Source organism: Rhinoderma darwinii, chromosome 4 (genome assembly GCF_050947455.1).
Source record: "Rhinoderma darwinii isolate aRhiDar2 chromosome 4, aRhiDar2.hap1, whole genome shotgun sequence".
NCBI classification, from domain to species: domain Eukaryota; kingdom Metazoa; phylum Chordata; class Amphibia; order Anura; family Rhinodermatidae; genus Rhinoderma; species Rhinoderma darwinii.
The window spans coordinates 231,518,690-231,540,039 of NC_134690.1; the positions used below are offsets into that span (position 1 = coordinate 231,518,690).

Consider the following 21,350-nt stretch of genomic DNA (forward strand, 5'->3'; position numbering starts at 1 on the left):
GGATGCCCCTAGCCCTCAGCTACCTCTGGCAGCTGAGAGCAGGGAGATTTAACAGCTCCCTGCTCTGTTTATTTATTCTGATGCAGCGCCGTGAAAAGGCTAGTGCATCAGAATAAAGCCCACTAATGACCGCCGTGAAAAGGCCTATTAAGGGGTTAAGGGAGATGTCTCCTAGACAATGGATGGATTTTCAATCAACTGGAACTTCCAGCTAGCATATATATTTTCGCTCTTGCCTCACATGACCAATTAAGTTGTGCTAAGAACCGTTCCCCACTTCATTTCGAATAAACACTAATTCTCTCTAATGAATCAGGCCATTTTGTTACCATTTTCTTTTCCTAAAGTTTAAACCATCTTTACAAGAGGTCAGGTCACATACCTTAGACCTGTGTAGATGACTGAAATTCTTGTATTGCCTTTAGGGGAAAAGAATAGAGGATACAAGGGTTCCAAAATTGTTGGATTACAGACACCAATTCTATATGTTATCATGCGGAGCTTAAACAACTCCCTCCCAACATTAACACCTTCAGGACCCAGCCTATTTTGGCCTTCAGGACACAGCCGATTTTTTCAACTCTGACATGTGTTACTTTATATGGTAATAACTCCGGAATGCTTTTACCTATCCAAGCTAATTCGGAGATTGTTTTCTCGTGACATATTGTACTTTATGATAGTGAAACAATTTGGTTTGGTAGATAAATTCAGTATTTATTCGTGAAAAACACCAACATTTTGAGAAAATTTGCAAAAATTTGCATTTTTCTAAATTTAAATGTATCTGCTTGTAAGACAGATAGTAATACCACACAAAATATTTACTAGTTAACATTTCTCATATGTCTACTTTATGTTTGCATTGTTTTTTGAACCTCTTTTTATTTTTCCAGGACGTTACAAGGCTTAGAACTTTAGCAGCAATTTCTCACATTTTCAAGAAAACTCTTCAGGCTATCTTTTCAGGGGCCAGTTCAGTTCTGAAGTGGCTTTTAGGGCCTTATATATAAGAAAACCCCCATAAATCACCCAATTTTAAAAACTGCACCCCTCAAAGTATTCAAAACAGCATTGAGACAGTTTCTGGACCCTGTAGGTGTTTCACAGGAATTAAAGAAATGTAGAGGTGGAGTTTACAAATTTTATTTTTTTTGCCGAAATTCATTTGTAATTCATTTTTTTGTACCACAGAAGTTTTAACAGAGAAATGCAGCTCAATATTTATTGCCCAGATTCTGCCGTTTTTAGAAACATCCCACATGTGGCCTTAGTGTGCTAATGGACTGAAACACAGGCCTCAAAAGCAAAGGAGCACCTGGTGGATTTTGGGGCCTCCTTTTATGTAGAATATATTTTAGGCACTATCACAGGTTTGAAGAGGTCTTGTAGTGCCAAAACAGTGGAAACCCCCCAAAAGTGACCCCATTTTGGAAACTATACCCCTCAAGGAATTTATCTAGGGGTATAGTTAGCATTTCTGACTGCACAGGTTTTTTACTAAATATATTGGAATTAGTCTGTAAAAATGAAAATCTACTTTTTTTCGGAAAAAACTTAGAAATTTCTAATATTTACAATGAATAAAGAAGAAAATGCACCCCAACACTTGTAAAGAAATTTCTCCTGATTATGGCAATACCCCATATGTATGGTAGGTAGGTATTTGCTGGAATGGTTTTCGGTGCCATGTCGTGTTTGCAATTCCCTGGAGGGACCAAAACAGTGGAAACATTTTGACCCCACAGGTCTTTTGCAAAATTTTGTTGAATTAGGCCATGGAAATGAAAAACTACTTTTTTTCTGAAAATACGTAGAAATTGTACATTTTTACAAGGAATAAAGGAGAAAAAGAACCCCAACATTTGTGAAGCAATTTCTACTGATTACGGCAATACCCCATATGTGGTAATAAAACGCTGATTGGACCCACGACTCAGAAGGGAAGGAGCACCATTTTGATTTTGTGGCACAGATTTTGCTTGAATGGTTTTCGGTGCCATGTCGCGTTTGCAGCGCCCTGGAGGGACCAAAACAGTGGAAACCCCCCAAAAGTGACCTCATTTTGGAAACTACACCCTTAAGAAATCTTTCTAGGGGTATAGTGAGCATTTAGACCCCCACAGGCAGAATTAGGCAGCGAAAATGAATCAACATTTTTTCCAATAAAATGTTGCATTTTTTGATTTTCACAAGGGTTAAAGAAGAAAAAGCACCCCAACATCTGTAAAGCAATTTCTCCCGAGAACGGCAATACCCCACATGTTGTAATAAGGACTGATCCATTTTTTGCTATTTCATTTTTGTTTTTTACTCCCTGCGTTCCAAAAGCCATAACTTTTTTATTTTTCCATCAATAGAGTGGTGTGAGGTCGTATATTTTTGCGGGAGGAGTTGTACTTTCTATTAACACCATTTCTGTACCATACAATGTACTGGGAAACTGAAAAAAAACGTAAAAAAAAATCTGTGATTCCTCCATTTTTTAGGGTTTCGTTTTTACGGCTTTTATTGTGCGGTAAAAACGACAACTTAACTTTATTCTGCGGCTCAATACGATTAAGGTGATACCAAATTTATATATATTTTTTATATTTTACTACTTTTACAAAGAAAAAACTGTTTGTCAAAATAAAAAATAGTTTTGTTTCACGACATTCTGAGAGCCGTAAAGAATAATTTTTTTTTGGTTGATTGAGCAGGGTGAGGGCTTATTTTTTGCGGGACGAGCTGTAGTTTTTATTGGTACAATTTTTTGGTAGTTACAACTTTTTGATCACTTTTTATTAAATTTTTTTTACCGCTTAACAAAAAAAACAGCGATTTTGGCGGTTTAAATTATTTATTTTATTTTTTACGGTGTTCACTGTGCGAGTTAAATTATGGCATCTTGTAATAGTTCTGACTTTTATGGACGTAGTAATACCAATTTTGTTTATTTTTTTACATTACTTTAGAAGAAAAATGGGAAAAGTTTTTTTTTTTTTAAATATGAATTTATTTTTTTCACTACTAATAACTTTATTTCATTTCCTTACACATTTTATTAGTCCCCCTGGGGGACTTGAACCAGCGTTCATTGGATCACTGGTACAATACACTACAATACTAATGTATTATAACACCTACTAAGATAGTTGGGCTAATACATACATATAGCAACTCAAGTGAACTGTGTGACATGTGAATATAAACACTTATATAAGAAATCACACATGAACCATTACTAGCGAAAAATGGACAATATTTTATTGAAAGACAAAATAGTTAAAAACAAGTACATTGGCAGTAATATTATCCATGGAAAAATGGATCCCCACATAGGTCGGGTCCCACAGCCTCTATAGTAAAGTGCAAATAGTGCATGGAAAGACTGGTACATAAATCTTACGGTGAATATGGATAGAAACCATCCAAGACAAAGTAGTATAAAAAAAACAGACAGCAAAAAAGTACAATTTAATGAGGCATACAGACCAGAACTATGGGGGGGATCAGCCCCAACACTTGTTTCGCACGTAGCTTCTTCCTGGAGCTATAGAGAACCAGCTTGATTTACACACATACACTTCTGTCTGTGTGTTCTCTGATTCTCAACCCAAAAAGATGAATTAAGAAAATGACTATCAAAACATATTAAAAAAGAAGCTGTGTATGGCCTACAGATGTAGCCATCTTTATCTTGACTTTTAATGCATTAAATATATAGTGGCAAGATCCTTTATTTTGACTTTTTCAATTACTTTTTAATGGCTTTTGTTGTGTGATATCACGCTGCAGCAAGTTATCAGAGTCAAGATAAAGATGGCTACATCCGTACTTACATTTCATTGTATCCAGTCAATTTTCTGATGACCCTTTTTACTCCCTTGTAAGGCTTCATTCACATCTGCGTCAGGGCTCCGTTCAGGGGTTCTGTCGGAGCTTTCCATCAGGGAACCCATGAACAGAACCCTGACTGAAACAAACGGAAACCATAGTTTTCCGTTTGCATCACCATTGATTTCAGTGGTGACGGATCTGGTGAAAATGGTTTCTGTTTATCTACGTTGTGCAAGGGTTCCGTCATTTTGATGGAAGCAATACCGTAGACGGAACCCCTGAACTGATGCCTGATGCAGAGGTGAATGAATTCCAAAATGTTTACAAATAAACAAGTTTAAAAAAAAGCAAAAACAAATCTGAGTATAAGGCTGGTTTCGCACACAGCGTTTTTCTGCACATTTTTTTTAGAACCGCATCGAAAAAAACGCATCAGAAAACCACATGCGCTTTTTCTGTGATTTGGTGCGTTTTTCAATGCTATTGCATTTTTTAACCACAACCACAACGAAAAACGCACCAAATAATGGTAGAAACGCATGTGGTTTTTGGATAAAAATTTTTTTAAATGAGTTTCTAACTGCATCTCAACCGCAACAAGTGTATGGACCCATGCAGCAGATTTCACTTACCTGAATGGGGCATGCAGAAATTCATGCACCTCTTGCAGAAACAGCCACATTCAGATACAGGTCCTTCTCAATGAATTAGAATATCATCAAAAAGTTAATTTATTTCAGTAATTCAATTCAAAATTGGAAACTCATATATTATATAGATTCATTACACACAGTGTGATCTATTTCCAGCATTTTTTTTCTTTTAATGTTGAATATTATGGCTAACAGTAAGGGCGGGTTCACACATGGCGGAATTTCACTTAAATTCCGCTGCGGGCACTCCGCAGCGTTAATCCGCAGCGGAGCCGTTTCTCCATTGACTTTCACTTTAATTTAGCAGTGTTCGTTTACACGATGCGTACAATTCCGCTGCGGAGCATAGGCTGCGGAGCGGAATTTGGTGTCCGCAGCATGCTCTGTCTGTTGCGGAGCAGTGGCGGACTGGTTGCGGACTCATGGCGGAATTTCTCCATTGACTTCAATGGAGAGTCAAAATTCCGCAATGAAGTCCGCAGATCTTATGTGTGCTGCGGAGCGTATTGTTTTTACTACCATGACATTTCTTCATTCTGGCTGGACCTATGTATTTCTAGGTCTACAGCCAGACTGAGGAAGTCAATGGGGCTCCCGTAATGACGGGAGCGTTGCTAGGAGACGTCTGTAAATAGTCACTGTCCAGGGTGCTGAAAGAGTTACGCGATCGGCAGTAACTGTTTCTGCACCCGGGACAGTGACTACCGATCTCAATATACATGTATCTGTAAAAAAAAATATAAGTTCATACTTACCGAGAACTCCCTGCGTCTGTCTCCAGTCCGGCCTCCCAGGATGACGTTTCAGTGTAAGTGACGGCTGCAGCCAATCACAGGCCAAGCACAGGCTGCAGCGGTCACATGGACTGGAGCGTCATCCAGGGAGGTCGGGCCGGATGCCGAAAGAGGGACGCGTCACCAAGACAACGGGCGGTAAGTATGAATTTCTTTGACTTTCACTAGGGAAAGTGCTGTCCCTTCTCTCTATCCTGCACTGAATAGGGAGAAGAGAAGCACTTTTCCTGCAGTCCGCAGCGGCCAGTCCGCATCAATTTTCTGCACATTTTGTGCAGATCCGCTGCAGAATCTGCAACGCAGATTCTGTGCTGCATTGATGCGGACAGTTGCGGAGGAATTCCGCCATGTGTGGTCATGCCCTAAATGAAAACCCAAAATTTAGTGTCTCAGAAAATCAGAATATTGGGTAAAAGTTCAAGATTGTAGACTCGTGGTGTCACACTCTAATCAACACAAAACACCTGCAAAGGTTTTCTAAGCCTTTAAATGGTCCAACAGTCTGGTTCAGTAGGCTACATAATCATGGGGGAGCCTGCTGACTTGACAGTTGTCGAGAAGACAGTCATTAACACCCTCCACAAGGAGGGTAAGCCACAAAAGGACATTGCTAAAGCTGGTTTGCCTAAGAAAAAGGACTGGTCTGTTGCTCAGTGGTCCAAAGTCCTGTGTTCAGATGAAAGTAAATTTTTCATTTCATTGAGAAATCAAGGTCCCAGAGTCTGGAGGAAGAGTGGAGAGGCATCAATCCAAGTTGCTTGCGGTCCAGTGTGAAGTTTCCACAGTCAGTGATGGTTTGGAGAGACGTGTCATCTGCTGGTGTTGGTCCACTGTGTTATATCAAGTCCAGAGTCAACGCAGCCGTCTACCAGGAAATTTAGAGCACTTCATGCTTCCCTCTGCTGACAAGCTTTATGGAGATGCTGATTTCATTTTCCAGCAGGACTTGGCACCTGCCCACACTGCCAAAAATACCAATACCTGGTTTAATAACCGCAGTATCACTGTGATTGGCCAGCAAACTCGTCTGACCTAAACCCCATAGAGAATCTATGGAGTATTGTCAAGAGGAAGATGAGAGACACCATACCCAACAATGCAGATGAGCTGAAGGCCACTATCAAAGCAACCTGGGCTTCCATAACACCTCAGCAGTGCCACAGGCTGATCGCCTCCATGCCACGCCGCATTGATGCAGTAATTCATGCAAAAGGAGTCCCGACCAAGTATTAAGCGCAAATACTGGACATACTTTTCAGTAGGAGAACATTTTGGTATTAAAAATCATTTTTGAAATGGAGCTTATATAATATTCTAATTTTCTGAGAGATTAAATTTTGGGTTTTCATTAACTTTTAACCATAATCATCAACATTAAAAGAAAAAAATGCTGGAATTAGATCACTCTGTGTGTAATGAATCTATATAATATACGAGTTTCACTTTTTGAATTGAATTACTGAAATAAACTAGCTTTTTGATGATATTCTAATTCATTGAGAAGGACCTGTAAATGGAACTGATCATCAGTCACATAAATTTCTGCAACAAAATCTGCCGTGTGTGACTGCACCCTCACCTAGGGTACCTACACTGTGTGCACAATTATTAGGCAAATAATTATTTTGACCATATCGCCATTTTTCCAACTCCAAGCTGTATAAACTTGACTGCTTATTGGATGAAGCATATCAGGTGATGTGTATTTGTGTAATGAGGGAGGGTGCGGCCTAAAGAGATCAAGACCCTATATCAAGTTATGCAGAATTATTAGGCAACTTGTTTTTCTCTGGCAAGATGGGCCAAAAAAGTGATTTAACCCCTATTGTCGTTACTCTATGTTCTTTTTAGTAGGGCATTCCTGCAAATGTCCTGTAGAAGTAGCGGGCACAGGAGCAGTGTTCGCTTCATCTTCAGCGGGTGTCAGCTGTAATCCACAGCTGACATCCCGCTGCAATGACGGTGATCGCAGTTACCTCCGATCGCCGCTGTTTAACCCCTTAAATGTGGCGGTCAAGAGCGACTGCCGCATTTAAATGGTTGACAGAGGGAGGGGGCTCCCTCTGTATCCAATCGCCCCCCCCATGAGCGATCGTGGGCTGCCGATGGTTGCTTTGGCAACCAGGAAGCCTAGCAATGGCATCCTGGTCGCCCATGTAAGGAAGCCTATTAGGTCCTGCCCAAAGCAGTACCTAGTAGGCTAACTGTCAGTTGAAGAATGACAGTAACAATACACTGCACTACATAAGTAGTGTAGTGTATTGTACAGGGGATCAGAAGATCACGTCTTCAAGTCCCCTAGTAAGGTAAAAAAATAATAAGGACATATTTAACCCCTTAACGACCAAGGACGAAAATGTACGTCATGGTCGGCTGCTAGTTCCCGCACCATGACGTACATTTTCGTCCGCATTTCAAACTGTCACTCTGTGTAAACACAGAGTGACAGACCCGCGCTGACAGTTGTCCCCGACAGCTGAGACATCAGTCTTGCCGGACAGCGGACCATCGCCGCTGATTTTGGCAGTTAACCCCTTAAGTGCGGCGACGGATTGCCGTCGCCGCATTTAAGTGGTTTGAAGCACATCAGCAGCCCCCACGAAGTGATCGTGGGGGCTACCGATGCTTGTCACGGCAATCGGAGGTCAGATAATGACCTCCGGGTTGCCATGCACGGAAGCCTCGGAGGAACAGCCTCCGGCCGTTCCTCCTCTGCTTCCTGTCAGTGTGACAGTCACGTCACAATGACAGTTAGAGTACATTACACTACGTGTGTAGTGTAATGTACTCTAGCAGCGATCAAAGCTGCAAGACTAAGTGTCCCCTAGTGGGACAAGTTAAAAAAGTAAAAAAAAGTAATAAAAATGTTTTAAAAAAAGTGTAAAAATAAAAGTTATAAGTTCTATAAACACTAAATGCTTTTTTTCCTATAATAAGACTTTTATTATAGAAAAAAAATGAACACGTTAAAAAAGTACACATATGTGGTATCACCGCGTTCGTAACGAACCCAACTATAAAACTATAATGTTATTTTTCCCGCACGATGAACACCCCAAAAAAAATCAATAAAAAACTACGACAGAATCGCAATTTTTTGGGTCACCACCGCTCCCTAAATAAAGAATAAAAAGTGATCAAAAAGTCGCATGTTCCCAAAAATAGTACCAATAAAAACTTCTATCTGTCCCGCAAAAAACAAGCTCTTACACCGCTTTTTTGACTAAAAAATTAAAAAAATTATGGCTCTCAGAATATGGTGACACAGAATTTTTTTTTTTTATAAATAAGTCATTTTATTGCGCAAACGCTAAAAAAAAGGACCAAACCTATATACATATGGTATCGCCGTAATCGTACCAACCCGCAGAATAAATTAAAAATGTCATTTATTGCGTACGGTGAGCGCCGCAAAAAAAAAACCTAAAAAAACGGTGTCAGAATTCCTGTTTTTTGCTCAGGATTGCAAAAAAATTGAATAAAAAGTGATAAAAAAAAATCGCATGTACCCCAAAATGGTACCAATGAAAACTACAGATTGTCCCGCAACAAATAAGCCTTCACACCACTCTATTGATGGAAAAATAAAAAAGTTATGGCTCTTGGAAAGCGGGGAGTGAAAATCTAAAATATGAAAGCAAAAAATGGATCAGTCCTGAAAGGGTTAATTCATTTCTAATGAAAAAACGTATGACCACATGTGGGGTATTTCCGTACTCGGGAGAAATTGCTTTATAAAAAAATGGTTGTTTTTTTCCTCCTTTATCCCTTGTGAAAATGAGAAAATGCAACATTTTAGTGGAAAAAAATTTGATATTAATTTTCGCGCCCTAATTCTAATAAACTCTGCAAAAGACCCGTGGGGTCTAAATGCTCACTATACCCCTAGAAAAATTCCTTGAAGGTTTTTCCAAAATGGGGTCACTTTTGGTGGGTTTTCCACTGTTTTGGTCCCTCCAGTGCATTGCAAATGCGACATGGCACCGAAAACCATTCCAGCAAAATCATAAATCCAAATGGCGCTCCTTCCCTTCTGAGCCCTGCTGTGGGTCTAAACAGCAGTTTATTACCACATATGGGGTATTGTCGTAATCGGGAGACATTGCTTTACAAATGTTGGGGTGCATTTTCTTCGTTATTCCTTGTAAATAATAAAAATTTCTATGTTGTTTCAGAAAAAAAGTACATTTTAATTCTTACAGACTAATTTCAATATATTTAGCGAAAAACCTGTGTGGTCAAAATGCTAACTATACCCCTAGATAAATACCTTAAGGGGTCTAGTTTTCGAAATGGAGTCGTTTATGGGGAGTTTCTATCATTCTGGCAGCTCAAAGCCTCTCCAAATGTACATTGGGGCCTAAAACATTTTCAAGCAAAATATGAGTCCTGAAAGCCTCCGGGTGTTCCCTTCCTTTGGGGCCCTGCCGTGTGTCCAAACAACGCATTAGGGCCACAATGTGGGTATTTTTGAAAACAGGAGAAAGAGGGTGATAGATTTTGGGGTGTGTTTCTTCATTTTCATGGTCGCTTTACAAAGAAATCGGTCTTCAAACAAATACTTTTATGAAAAAAGTGAAATTATTATTTTTTTCACCTGATATGCATTAAATTTAGCAAAGAACTGTGGGGTCAAAATAATTACTATACCCCTAAATAAATACCTTATGGGGTCTAGTTTTCTAAAAGGGGGCGTTATGGGGAGTTTCTATCGTTCTGGCAGCTCAAAGCCTCTCCAAATGTACAGTGGGGCCTAAAACATTTTCAAGCAAAATATGAGTCCTGAAAGCCTCCGGGTGCTCCCTTCATTTTGGGTCCTGCCGTGTGTCCAGGCAGCGCATTAGGGTCACAATGGGGGCATTTTTGAAAACAGGAGAGAGAGGGTGATAGATTTTGTGGTGTGTTTCTTCATTCTCATGGTCGCTTTACAAAGAAATTGGTCTTCAAACTGATACTTTTATGAAAAAAAGTGAAATTATTTTTTTTTTCACCTGCTATGTATTAAATTTAGCAAAAAACTGTGGGGTCAAAATACTTACTATACCCTTAGGTAAATACCTTAAGGGGTCTAGTTTTCTAAATGGGGTCATTTGTGGGGGTTTCCATCACTCTGAGACCTATGAGCCTCTGAAAACCTGGCTTGGTGCCGGAAAACAAAATGTACTTCAAAATTTATAAAATTATTATTCAATTTGTAAGTCCTCTAAATTGCTGAAAATTTATTTTATTTTTTCAAAAGTGCTGCCAAAATGGAGTAAAGAGATAGAAATATATATTTAATTAAAAAAATTGTACAGTATGTGTGTACATACGTGACATATTGCAGTTAAAAATAGGGGAAAATGGTAATTTTTACAAAATTTCTTCCATTTTTCTATTTTTTAATTAATTTCCGCAAATCGTATCAGTCTACTTTTACCACTAAAATAAAGTACAACATGTGACGAAAAAACAATGTCAGAATTACTTGGATATTCAAAACTTTCACAGAGTTATTCTCTGATAAAGTCAGACATACCAGATTTGACAAATCTGGCTTGGTCATTAAGGTACAAACATGCCCGGTCATTAAGGGGTTAAAAAAAAATAAAAAAAATAAATACAAGTTTTACGTAATAAAAACAAGAATCAGCCTGTTTCCCTGATCAAGTCCTTTATAGTTGGGAAAAATTTACAGAATGAAAAAAACCTATACATAATAGATATTCAGAACGACCCGATCTATAAACATATCATGTTATTTTTACCGCACCAAAAAATTTAATAAAAAACAAAAAGCAGAATTTATTTTTTTTGGTCACCTTTTCTAAACAAAAAAATTAAATAAAAAGTGATCAAAAGTCGCAGGGACCCCAAAATAGTACCAATAAAAATTACAGTTTGTCACGCAAAAATCAACCCCTGCCACAGCATTATCAACTAAAAAATAAAAAACTTATGGCTGTCAGAAAATGGCAACACTAAAACATGATTTTTTTTTTAGAAAAGAGTATTTGTATTTGTAGTAAAACGTAAAAAAACGATATAAATTTGGTATCGCTGTAATTATATTGACCCACAGAATAAAGTTAACATGTTGTTTATACTGCACAGTGAGCACAGTAAAAAACAAAAAACAAAACAGTACTAGAATTGATGTTTTTTTTTGTTTCCTCGTCTCCCAAAAAATGAAATAAATAGTAATAAAAAACAAATCGCATGTACCCCAAAATGGAACCAATAAAATCAACAGCCCGTTCCACAAAAAAGAAGCCCTCACACAGCTCCATCAATGAAAAAATAAAATTTTATGACTCTAAGAACGCAATGATGCAAATTTTTAGGTCCAGTAGTTTTTCACTAAAAACCCCACATCATCATTTGCTAGACCCCAAAGGTGGACCCTGCGGATGCAGCGGAGATGAGGACACTATAGGGCATTGTGCTGCTTATAGGGCTAGTGAAGAAGTCAAAGATTTGGCAATACTGGAGTGCAGATATTTTGTACAATACCCCGCATTTATCACATAGCCGTGTCCCGTGGTGCATAAAGCTGGCCGTGCACATCGTACAGATGGTATTGTATAACGCTGACTTGCTGTCTCGATATGCTGGTCAGTTGGGAACATTCTTTCAATTTTAAGAGGTAAGCCCTAATATTTTGGAACCGGGGGGGACACAAGCACGTCTGCCCCAAAATTTCATCATCTCCGCTGGAAACAAGGCTGCCTTATTATAGCAGGGCAACACTTTCTCAGCAAAGTTCCCCAAACTTCAAACAAGTGAAGGACCCAAAAAAGTGCAGTGTGTGTTCCAAAAAGGGTATAAGAAGGGACACCATTTATCAGTGCGACACCTGACCCAAAAAACCTGGCTTGTTCATAAAGGATTGCTTCAAAGCGTACCACACCAATTCATGGATTATTAATTTTATTATTCATTCACCCCATTATTACATCATCCGATTATGCCCTGAAGCCCTCCGCCCAGCTTACATATGCCCCCACATTATAAACTGAAATACCAGTAAAACCCCAAACAAAACTACCAAGTAAAATCTGCACTCCAGTAGCCAAATGGAGTAAAATAAAGTCTATAAAACACCTGTGGGGTCAAAATGCTCACTACACCCCTAATTTAATTCCTTGAGGGGTAAACTCAAAAATGGGGTCACATCTGGGGAATTTCTACTGTACTGGTACTTCAGGAAGTTCTGCAAATGCGACATGGCGCCCCAGAAAACAATTCAGCAAAATATGTGCTCAAAAAGCCAAATGTCGCTCCTTCCCTTCTAAATTCTGCCCTGTGTCCAAACAGCAGTTTGCGATCACGTATCGGGTATTGCTGTACTCGGGAGAAAATGTTTTACAAACGTTGACGTGCTTTTTTCCTATAGTCCTTGTGAAAATGAAAATCTTTGAGCTAGAACTACATCTTATTGAAAGCATTTTTTTTATTTTCATGTCCCAATTCTAATAAATTTAGCAAAAACCTGTAAGTTCAAAATGTAGAAATGCTAAATGAATTCCTCAAGGGGTGCAGTTTACCAATTGGAGTCACCTTTCAGGGGTTTTCACTGTACTGGTACATCAGAGGCTCTGCAAATGCAACATGGCTCCCAGGAATCAATCTAGCAAAATCTACCCTCCAAAAGCCAAATGGTGCTCCTTCCCTTCTGAGCCCTGCCGTGTGCCCAGACATCAGTTTATGACCACATATGGGGTATTTCCCTACACTGAAGAAATTTCTTTACAAATATTGGGGGGATTTTCTCCTTTATATGTTAATAGAATGAAAAATGTTCTACTAAAGCTATGTCTAATTGGAAAAAATAAATAATTTTTCATTTTCACTACCCAATTCTAATAAAATCTATGAAACACCTGTGGGGCCCACATGCTCAATACACCCTTAGATGATTGCTTAAGGGGTGTAGTTTGCCAAATGGAGTCACTTTTGGGGAGTTTCTATTGTACTGGTACCTTAGGGGCTGTGCAAAAGTAACATGGTGCCGAGAAACCAATCCAGCACAATCCACCCTCCAAAAGCCAAATAGCGCTCCTTCCCTTCTGAGCCCTGCCGTGTGTGCAAACAGCAGTTTATGACCACATATTCGGTATTCCCTACTCTGGAGAAGTTTCTTTACAAATGTTGGGGTGCTTCTCCTTTATATGGTAGGAAAATGATAATGCTTTAGCTAAAGCTATGTCTGATTGGAAAAAAAAATACTTTTCATTTTCAGTGCCCAATTCTAATAAAATCTATGGAACACCTGTGGGGTCAAAATGCTCACTACACCCCTAGATTAATTCCTTGTTTCCTTGTTGGGTGTAGTTTCCAAAAGTTGGTGAATTTTGGGGTGTTTCCTTTGATTTGGTACCACAAGACCTCTTCTAACCTGACAAAGTGGCTAAAATATATTCTAATAAAAAGAAGGCCCCCAAATCCACTAGGTGCTCCTTTGCTTCTGAGACCTGTGCTTCAGTAAATTAGCACTAGGACCACATGTGGGATATTTCTAAAAACTGCAGAATCTGGGCAATAAATATCGAGTTGTGTTTTTCTGTTAACACTTGCTGTGTTACAGAATTTTTTTAATTAAAATTTAAGTTCTGAAAAAAAATACTGAAATTTGTACATTTCTCCTCCACTTTGCGTCAATTCCTGTGAAACGCCTAAAGGGTTAAGAAACTTTCTAAATGCTGTTTTGAATACATTGAGAGATGCAGTTTTTAAAATGGGGGGATTTATGGGGGTATCCCAAAATATAGGCCCCTCCAAGCCACTTCAGAACTGAACTGGACCCTATAAAAATAGCCTTTTGAAATTTTCCTGAAAAAGTTAGAAATTGTTGCTAAACTTATAAGCCTTGTAAAGTTCTAGAAAAATAAAAGAACATTCAAAAATGATACCAAAATTAAATTTTACCCCTCACATAAAGTACAATATGTCACAAGAAAACAGTCTCAGAATCACTTGGATAGGTAAAAGCAATCCAGAAGTATCACTACATAAAATGACACATCATATTTGAAAAAAAAATGGGGCTGGTCCTGAATGCCAAAATGAGCTTGGTCCTGAAGGGGTTAACTGACTCTGAAAAGTAAAAAATTGTTAAAAGTCTTTCAGTGGGATGTAGCACTCTTGAAACTGCCAAAATATTGGGGCGTGATCACAGAACCATCCAACGTTATGTTGCAAATAGTCAACAGGGTTGCAAGAAATGTGTTGAGAAAAAAAACCGCAAATTAACTGCCAAAGATTTGAGAAGAATCAAACGCGAAGCGACCAGGAACCCAATATCCTCCAGCGCTGTCATATTCCAGAACTGCAAACTCCCTGGAGTGCCCAGAAGTACAAGGTGTTCAGTGCTCAGGGATATGGCCAAGGTAAGGAAGCCTGAAACCCGACCACCACTGAACAAGACACAAAAGTTGAAACGTCAAGACTGGGCCAAGAAATAGCTGAAGACAGATTTTTCAAAGGTTTTATGGACTGATGAGATGAGTGACTCTTGACTGACCAGATGGATGGGCCCATGGCTGGATCAGTAACGGGCACAGAGCTCCTCTTTGACTCAGACGCCAACAAGGTGGAGGTGGGGTACTGCTATGGGCTGGTATTAAAAATCAACTCCCAGACCTACTGACAGTTTTTAGAAGGCACTTCATCAAGCAGTGGTACAGGAAAAAGTCTGCGTCTCTCAAGAAAACCATGATTTTTATGCAGGACAATGCTTCATCGCATGCATCAAAGTGCTCCACTGCATGGCTATCATGCCCATGGCCGCTGGCCGTCAAGCTCACTCACCTCCTGACGGCCGCAGCCATGGAACTGTGAGCGCTGGTCCTCATCTCCTCCTCAGGAGACGCCAGCGCTCACTTCCGCTTCTCTCGACCGGGTCCTATAGGGTGCTCGCGTACGCTCGTGCCTGCTCTTAAAGGGAATGTGTTGCCAGCAAAACATGTTTTTTTTTTAATTAAACATTTAGTGTGTAGGTGATTAAACATTGTTCAAATTTTTTTTTTTTTTTTCACGAGTCAGGAAATATTATAAATTAGATTCTAATTTATAATATTTCCCATTGCTGGTCACTAGATGGAGCTATTCCCAAAATTGCAGCATTGCATGTGGTAAAGCAACCACATTGCTTTTTGCTGCAAAATTGGGAAAAAAGCACTCGCTCTAGTGAGCTCTGAGAATCCCCCCCTCCTTTATCCTGGCTAGTGCCGGGATAAACGAGGGGATTGAACGGTCTAACCTCCTACACTGTGTGTCGCCATTTTTTGAGCTAACACACAGTGTAGTAGGTTAACATACATTAGTAAACACACACAAACACGAACATACATAGAAATCTCTTACCTGCTCCTGCCGCCGCGGCTCCCTCCGGCCCGTCCGCTCCGTCTGCTGCCGCTGGTCCAAGTGCACAAGTCCGGAAGCCGCGACCGGAAGTAGTAATCTTACTGTCCGGCCGCGACTTCCGGTCCACAGGAAAATGGCGCCGGATGGCGCGCATTTCAAATTGGACTGTGTGGGAGCGGCGCATGCGCAGTTCCCACACAGACGGCGTACACAGAAGTGGATGGGACGGGACCCGTTCGCAGTCCCTATGGGACTGTGGCTGCCGTATTCCATGTCTGTATGTGTCGTTAATCGACACATACAGAAATGGAAAAAAAAATGGCAGCCCCCATAGGGAAGAAAAAGTGAAAAAATAGAAAAAAGTAACACACAAACACACAAATAAATAAAAACGTTTTTAATAAAACACTAACATTAAACTGACATGAAATTTTTTTTTGTGGTGACACTGTTCCTTTAAAGGGCCAGCTCGCGCACCTGAAAATAGTAAAATTAGCCCATGAGCACCCTGGACTATAAGAGGGGCCTAGCCCCTTCCCGCCTTGCCTGAGCCTTGTTGTCGTACCCTAGTCTGTCTAAGCAAATGGTCATCTAGTGTTTCCAAGTTCCCAGTGTTTCCCGTTCCTGCTACCTGTAACCTGTATCCCGTGCTATCCTGGTCAAGTACCGTGTTGAGCTGAAGTCGTGCTGTGCTGTATACCATGCCAGATCTGCTACACCACGCCTGGCGCCTGCCTGCTGCCTAGTCCCAGCCAAGCCTGTCTTGCTACTGTCTGAGCTACCACAGGTACACTATACGAACTATAGACTGTGACCTGTGTCATGTTGGCCAGCTGCTATACCGTCAAGGCAGTACAGCCCAGTGGGTTACTGATGGCTGGTCAGTAAAGGCCTTAAAGATGAAAGAATAATGACATGGCCCCCTTCCTCACCTGAGCTAAACCCTATTGAGAACTTGTGGGCCCTTCTTAGGCTATGTTCACACGGGGTCTTTTGCCGAGTTTTTTGACGCGGGAACCGCGTCGCAAAACTCGGCAGAAACGGCCCGAGAACGCCTCCCATTGATTTCAATGGGAGGCGTCGGCGTCTTTTTCCCGCGAGCAGTAAAACTGCCTCGCGGGAAAAAGAAGCGACATGCCCTATCTTCGGGCGCTTCCGCCTCCGACCTCCCATTGACTTCAATGGGAGGCAGGAGAAAGCGTGTTTTATGCCCGCGGCGCTCAATGGCCACGGGCGAAAAACGGCGCGATAATTGCTGTTCACACGGAGTATTTTGGCGGAAGAAATATCTGCCTCAAAATTCCGTTTGGAACTTTGAGGCAGATATTCCTCCCCCAAAATACTCCGTGTGAACATAGCCAGAAAGTGCAGATTTACGGTCAAGGAAAACAGTACAACTCTCTGAAGTGTCTGGGAGGCTGTGGTCGCTGCTGCATAAAATGTTGATCGTCAATAGATTAAGAAACTGACAGTCTCCATGGATGGAAGGCTTATGAGTGTTATTGAAAAGAAGGGTGACTATGTGGGTCACTGATTATTTTTTGGGAAATTTCAGAAATGTTTATTTGTAAATTTTCGAGTTCTTTGTTTATTATTCTCACTTTAACCCCTAGGCGCACCACGACGCAACTGGTGTTCCATAGATTTTATTAGAATTGGGCACTGAAAATGAAAAGTATTTTTTTTTTCCAATCAGACATAGCTTTAGCTAAAGCATTATCATTTTCCTACCATATAAAGGAGAAAAAGCACCCCAACATTTGTAAAGAAACTTCTCCAGAGTAGGGAATACCAAATATGTGACCCTTTTTACTGCTGTTGCGCGAATCACGCGCGTCACACGGAAGTGCTTCCGTGTGCTGCGCGTGATTTTCACGCACCCATTGACTTCACTGACAAATATCGGACATGTCGTGAGTTTTACACCGTGGACACACGCTGCGTGAAACTCACGGACAGTCTGCACGACCCCATAGACTAACATAGGTGCGTGCGAGGCTCGTGAAAATCACGCGCGTTGCACGGACGTATGTCATGTTCGTCTAAATAAGCCCTTAGGGTGACTTTTTCTCCTTTATCCCTTGTGAAAATGAAAAAAAATCAACATTTTAGTGGACAAAAATGTTTATTCATTTTCACTGCCTAATTCTACTAAATTCTGCAAAAAACCTGTGTGGTATAAATGCTTACTATACCACTAGAAAAATTCCTTGAGGGGTGTAGATTCCCAAATGGGGTCACTTTTGGGGTGTTTCCACTGTTTTGTTCCCTCCAGGGCGTTGCAATCGGAACATGGCACTAAAAACTAATCCAGCAAAATCTGCGCTCCAAAATCCAAATGGCGCTCCCTCCCTTCTGAGCGCTGCCGTGGGTCCAAACAGCAGTTTATTACCACATATGGGGTATTTCCGTAATCGAGAGAAGATGCTTTACAAATGGTGCATTTTCTTCTTTATTCCTTGTAAATATTAAAAATGTCTATGTTTTTTCAGAAAAAAAAGTAGATTTTCATTTTCACAGTCTAAGGGGGGATTCACACGAGCGTGTATTCGGTCCGTGCGGGCCGCGTGGTTTTCACGCGGCACGCATGGACCAATACAAGTCTATGGGGCAGTACAGACAGTCCGTGCTTTTTGCGCAGCGTTTGTCTGCTGCGCAAAAAGCGCGACAGGTTCAATAACTCTGCGTATTTCGCGCATCACGCACCCATTGAAGTCAATGGGTGCGTGAAAATCACGCGCACCACACGGAAGCACTTCCGTGGGACGAGCGTGATTCGCGCAACAGCAGTGAAAAGGATGAATGAAAACCGAAAAGCACCACGTGCTTTTCTGTTTCCGAACATCCAAACGGAGTGTCTTTGCGATGAGCGAAGCCGGACAAGCGTACCGAACTTCACCGGGTTCGGCCAAACTCGTTTTGGCCGATCCCGGCAAAAAAATTATCGGTACGCGACGTCAGGAGATAGTCACTGTCCATGGTGCTGAAAGAGTTAAACTGTTTCAGCACCATGGACAGTGACTTGCGATCCCAAAATACATTAACCTGTAAAAAAAAAACGAAGTTCTAACTTACCGATTACTCCTGTCTCCTTCCTGCAGTCCGACCTCCCGGGATGACACTTCAGTTCAAGTGACAGCTCCAGCCAATCACAGGCCAAGCACAGGCTGCAGCCAATCACAGGCTGCAGCGGTCACTTGGACTGCTGCGTCATCCAGGGAGGTGGGGCCCGATGTCAAGAGAGGCGCGTCACCAAGGACGCGTCACCAAGGACGCGTCACCAAGGCAACGGCCGGGAAGTTCTCGGTAAGTAGGAACTTTATCTTTTTTTTTTACAGGTTTTTCGCTGTTGTGTTCGGCATTCACTGTCGAGGGTGCTGAAAGATTTAGCTCTTTCAGCACCTTGGACAGTGACGGGCGTTGACAAGCCTCATCTCTATGATGCCGGCTGCGCGAAAATCACGCAGCCGCGCATCAGACACGCATGACACACGCAGCTGTCAAATGGTTTTTGCGCTCGCAAAACGCTGCGTTGTTTGCGCGCGCAAAAACGCAACGTTCGTGTGAATCTCCCCTAACTCCAATAAATATAGCAAAATACATGTGGGGTCAAAGTGCTAACTATAACCATAGATAAATTCCTTGAGGTGTCTAGTTTCCAAAAGCGGGTCACTTTTGGGGAGTTTCTACTGTTTTGGCACCACAATACCTCTTCAAACCTGACATGGTGCCTAAAATATAATCTAAAAATAAGCAGGCCCCAAAATCCACTAGGTGCTCATTTGCTTCTGAGGCTGGTGTTTCGGTCCATTAGGGCACTAGGGCCACCTGTGGGATATTCCTAAAAACTGCAGGACCTGGGCAATAAATATTAAGTTGTATTTCTCTGGTAAAACCTTCTGTGTTACACAATTTTTTTTTATTACAAATGAATTTCGGCAAAAAAAAGAGAAATTTGTAAATTTCCCCTCTACTTTGCTTTATTTCCTGTGAAACACCTAAAGGGTTAAGAAATTTTTTGAATGCTGTTTTGAATACTTTGAGGTGTGCAGTTTTTAAAATGGGGTGATTTATTGGGGGATTATAATATATAAGGCCCTAAAAAACACTTCAGTACTTAACTGGCCCCTGTAAAAGTAGACTTTTGAATTTTTCTTGAAAATGTGAGAAATTGCTGCTAAAGTTCCAGCCTTGTAACGTCCTAGAAAAATAAAAGGATGTTCAAAAAACAATGCAAATATAAAGTAGACATATGGGAAATGGTAACTAGTGACTATTTTGTGTGGTATTACTATCTGTTTTACAAGCAGATACATTTAAATTTAGAAAAAAATCACATTTTTGCAAATTTTCTCTAAATTTTGGTGTTTTTCACAAATAAATATTGAATTTATCGCCCAAATTTTTCCACTATCATAAAGTACAATATGTCCGTGTGCCGCGAATGATTTTCACGCACCCATTGACTTCAATGGGTGCATGATGCGCGAAAAAAGGCCAAGTATAGGACATGTGGTGAGTTTTACGCAGCAGACACACGCTGCGTGAAAATCATGGACTGTCTGAACGGCCCCATTGAGTTACATAGGTCCATGCGATGGCGGCTGTGAACTACATTCGTGTGAATAAGGCCTAAGAAAGCCAGAACCTCACTTTTACTTTCTTAAATATTTAGGTTTGAGGTTTATTAACATTTTGGATTGTCCGACAGCACTGTTCAATAATAAAATGAATCCACAAAAATCCAATTGACATAATAATTGCACACAGTGTAGATTGAACATGCAAACACATAGTTTAGTACACCTACTAAACTATGCAAACAAAATCAAAATCACCTTTGGATTACAAAATAGTATAATAAATCGTTGTGACATCTTCACATGTCTTGACTAAACTCTTGTATTGCATGATAAGTCAAATAACCGTGTCGCGCACTCACATTACCTCAGGCTATACAGCCACCTAAATCGTCTTTTTTGTGTGCAGCACCAGTATCGCTTTCCCTGGTTAATAAAGCATTTGGGAATTATTTATTTACATAGGCAGAGGGGGAGGATCAGCTATTTATATGAATGGCTGAGCGAACCAGCTGTCCAGATATATTTCAGGAATAGGTTTACCCCTTCATTCTCTGCTGTTGAGCTAAAGGAAATATGAAGTGTGTGATGTTATGGGATGTGTTATGTTATGGCAGGTGTTATTAGGGAAATAATCTAGAAATCCATATAAATCAGTATAGATCTCAGCGTGTAAGGCCAATAACTAACAGCTCTATGTAAATATATATGAATTTTAGCATATACAGCACTTACATTATAGGATCAGCACTTACATTATAGGATCACGTGACTGTGGCTGCTCTGGAAGCGTGAAGACTTCTCTTCAGTCAGAAAGGGCGGTGGGAGGGCGGCTGTGAAAGTGCAGTCACGAGGTAAACCAGTTGTATAACCGACTGTGTCATGCAACCACAATTCCTAGGACAATGATGACGTGTGTACACAACATTAAGCATGATATAATCCTATCACAAACAGCACAGAGGTTTTTTTTTCTATTGGAAGTAGCTCTTTGAAGGTTTTTTTTTCCCTTTCTGGTAGTAGGTGGGAATTTGTAATAATGATTACACTTATCAGTTATTATTATTATGATTCATAAAATTTTGATCAATAAGCAATAATTTCCCAGTGTGAAACACAAAACAATAAATGTTAAATGTTATTGTTGATTTAACTGT

At 40.5% G+C, this 21,350-nt stretch overlaps 1 protein-coding gene across 3 annotated transcripts in view; it reads right to left on the reverse strand.

The window, feature by feature from the left end:
• DDO (D-aspartate oxidase) overlaps positions 1–21,038 on the reverse strand; it is a 75,106-nt gene extending 54,068 nt beyond the window's left edge. For all 3 annotated transcript variants that reach the window (XM_075864226.1, XM_075864225.1, XM_075864227.1), the window contains exon 1: positions 20,949–21,038. In XM_075864226.1, coding sequence (XP_075720341.1) covers positions 20,949–20,950 — 2 coding nt within the window. In that variant the 5' untranslated portion in view covers positions 20,951–21,038. The remainder of the gene's footprint in view (positions 1–20,948) is intronic.
• Between the last annotated feature and the right edge of the window lie 312 nt (positions 21,039–21,350).